This window comes from Mus pahari, chromosome 3, assembly GCF_900095145.1.
Source record: "Mus pahari chromosome 3, PAHARI_EIJ_v1.1, whole genome shotgun sequence".
Lineage (NCBI taxonomy): Eukaryota > Metazoa > Chordata > Mammalia > Rodentia > Muridae > Mus > Mus pahari.
In genome coordinates this window covers 46744796-46748218 of record NC_034592.1, presented here as the reverse complement: position 1 = coordinate 46748218, position 3423 = coordinate 46744796, and the positions used below count along the sequence as shown (strand labels likewise).

General features: G+C 40.3%; 1 protein-coding gene across 2 annotated transcripts in view; it reads left to right on the top strand.

Annotated features, from left to right (window-relative positions):
• The window catches only part of LOC110318338 (CD302 antigen), a 135231-nt gene that overhangs the window by 124767 nt on the left and 7041 nt on the right, over nucleotides 1-3423 (top strand). For both annotated transcript variants that reach the window (XM_029536802.1, XM_021193320.2), the window contains 2 exons: nucleotides 1515-1631; nucleotides 2323-2493. In XM_029536802.1, coding sequence (XP_029392662.1) covers nucleotides 1515-1631; nucleotides 2323-2493 — 288 coding nt within the window. The remainder of the gene's footprint in view (nucleotides 1-1514; nucleotides 1632-2322; nucleotides 2494-3423) is intronic.

Here is a 3423-nt window from a genome sequence, read left to right as displayed (position 1 = left end):
GAGGAGGAGGAGGAGGAGGAGGAGGAGGCAGCAAAACCCAAATTAGACCACCCTGAGATAATTGTTAATGTTTTGGTAACTGTGGTCCCAATCTTTCAATGCCCCAAATAAGCTGTGATTTTGCCTGAGAAAAGCAATATGTGCCTAGTACAACGTGTGATTGATCATAGTGCCTAGTTGGAGTGGCAGCCAATGATTAACACAGAATATGCTATGAAGGATTGCTCAGAGAGTATGTGCTTTAGGTTTTGTGATATGTATCACCAAATTTTTCTGCAAAAAAAAAATTGTCCAGATTTTACTGATTGCCCATATTATCAATTCCTTGTTTTCTACATCAAATGTTTAGGCTAGTCTTCACATCTGAAAGTTTAATTTCCATCTTTCACAAAACTCTTACTTTTGTGTGGATGTATGTTTGTGGAAGCACACGTACCACGTGTACATCTGTGCTCAGAGGGCAACATTTGGGAGTCAGTCTTTGCCTTCTGCTTCACTGGGTGGGGCAGAGCTCTCTTACTTCTGCTGCTGTCCATATGACAGGCTAGCGGGCCCACAATCTGCCAAGCAGTTCTTCTGTGTGTGCCTCCCATTTCTATGTAGGCATGCAGGGATTACAGATGGGATTACAGACGTTTTGGGTTTTTTTTTTGTTTTTTGTTTTTTTGCTTTTTTGGTTTTTCGAGACAGGGTTTCTCTGTGTAGCTCTGGCTGTCCTGGAACTCACTCTGTAGACCAGGCTGGCCTTGAACTCAGAAATCCGTCTGCCTTTGCCTCCCAAGTGCTGGGATTAAAGGCGTGTGACACCACTGCCGGGCTTGGTTTTTTATTTTGCTGTGAAGGGACACCATGACCACAGGAACGCTTATAAAGGAAAACATGTAATAATAGGTCAGAGGTTTAGTCCATTATCATCATGGTGGTGAGCATGGTAGCTCACAGGCAGATACGGTGCTGGAGAGCTAGCTAGCTGAGAGTTCTAACCTAGATCTGTAGGCCGCAGGAAGAGAAGAGCCATTGGGCCTAGCTTGGGCTTTTGAAGCTTCAAAGGCCACCTCCAGTGACAGACTTCCTCCAACAAAGTCACAGCCCCTAATCCTTCTCCAGTAGTGCCACTCACTGATGACTAAGCATTCCACATGAGCCTATGGAGGCCGTTCTTAATCAAGCCACCACAAGTATGTCTTAAGAAACCATTCCTGTATATGTATGATACATGAGCCACCTGTATGGAGGTCAGAGGACAACTTGTAAGAGTCAGTTCTCTCCTTCCATCATGTGGGTCCTGGCGACAGAACTCAACCAGGCTTGGCACTGGATGCCCTCAACCTGCTGAATAATCTCTGCTGGTCCATGGTGTGCTTTGACTTTTGGACCACAGACATTTTTCCTTTTGTCGTTAACCACTCACGTTCCTGCCTATTGAAAATCATGTAAAGGTAAAACGTAATTCACAGTTTTTACATGCTTCACGATTCCACTTGATTCCTGAAGTTGCTTTTCTCTTATTTCAGGGGCAGACATGGTAAGTATACACAATGAAGAAGAAAATGCGTTTATTCTGGACGCTTTACAAAAGCGGTGGAAAGGCCCAGATGATCTCCTGCTAGGCATGTTTTATGACACTGACGGTAAGTGGTGTTTGCTCTGTGAGGCTTGATTGGCTTCTGTAATGTCAGTAAGACGTAAGATGTTTGGTTCTTTAATTCTCTAAACCAGTGGTTCCCAACCTCCCTAATGCTGTGGCTCTTTAATACAGCTCATGTTACCGTGACGCCCAGCCATACAATTTTTATTACACAACTATAATTTAGCTACTGTTTGGCTGGCCTTGAACTCAGAGATCTGCCTGCCTCTGCCTCCCAAGATCTGAGATTAAAGGAGTGTACCACTACCACCTGCCTATAAATTTTGGTACTATACAAAACTACAAAGCATGTATGTATTATATAATATCTATATAATTTGTACATAGTATATAATGTGTAATATACAAAATGTGTATGTACACACAGACATAGATATTAGTCACATTTTTAAATGTCATGAAATGACTAAGGTTATTAATATTTAACTATTTTAAGTTATTTCACCAAAATGTTTTTCTTCACCAAAAAAGGTAACTTTTCCAGAAACTTCTTAAAATCAATACCCTTTGATGGTTACATATAAATAATGATATAGTGTTCCTTCTACAACTTTTAATCTTACAACCAAAAATTAGACCATTAAATATGTTACTGAGTTCCTACCTTTAATGAAAATATCTTCCTTTGGGTCTTAACACCTTTGAAAAGTGTCATCATGTTCCTTAATTGACAGATGCAACTTTCAAGTGGTTTGATCATTCAAATATGACATTCGACAAGTGGGCAGATGAAGATGGTGAGGACCTAGTTGACACCTGTGGTTTTCTGTACACCAAGACAGGTGAATGGAGAAAAGGAAACTGTGAAGTTTCTTCTCTGGAGGGAACACTTTGCAAAGCAGCAAGTAAGTCTGACCGACCATCTTTTCTGCAATCTAGGAGGGTTGGGGAACACAGGGTTAGTTCTGAATACACTTCTTAGGTATACTGTGTCTCTCAGATCATGGGATTAAGACCTCAGAACATACCATGGTTGTGTGCTAGTGTCCTGAAAGTCAAGCAGTTCTTTTCCATTTCAAAAGTGGAGCCAGATCATGTAAGGCAGACATAATTTAATTCTATATGCCTAGTCTGAGGAGTTCCTAGGGGCCCATACATTTCTTCTGTTTTTCAAAAGAATTTCCATGTTCTCTCTGCCTGTGATCTGACTGAGAATAGTAAAGAACAATAATGCATAATCTTAAGATACTTCCACTGTTTTACTTTCAGGAAATAGATTCTCTACAAAACTAGTATGTTTGTTAAGGTAAACAAAATGGCATTAAAATTACATCATACTTCATGATGTATTCTATATTAAAATAGAATAATTAAGATTAAAAACTTACCTGATTTATTAAAATTTATTTTAACAAAATTAACAAGTTCTACAATTTTCATGTTATTTGTTAAACCTTAAATGTAACTTGTTCTAACATTCTGAGTAACTATTTTGCCAGTAAGCAAATGTAAATACTTAAGACGTTACTCAACTGCTCCCCGACTGAGAGTAGTTTCATAGATGATGCATCCCAACTCTAAACGTTTCTGTTTTGTTTTATTCTATGTGTGTGTGGGGGGGGGTGTTGTGAGCTGGGGCTGCAGTGATGGCTCAGTGCTTAAGATCACCACTGCTCCTCCAGAGGACCCTGGTTTAATTCCCAGCAACCACACAGCAGCTCACAACTGTCTGTGACTCCAAGCCCAGAGACTCTAATGCTCTCTTCTGGCCTCCAAGGGCACATGCAGAGAATGGTGCGCCTACAGGCACAACGCCCATATATAAAAATAAAAAT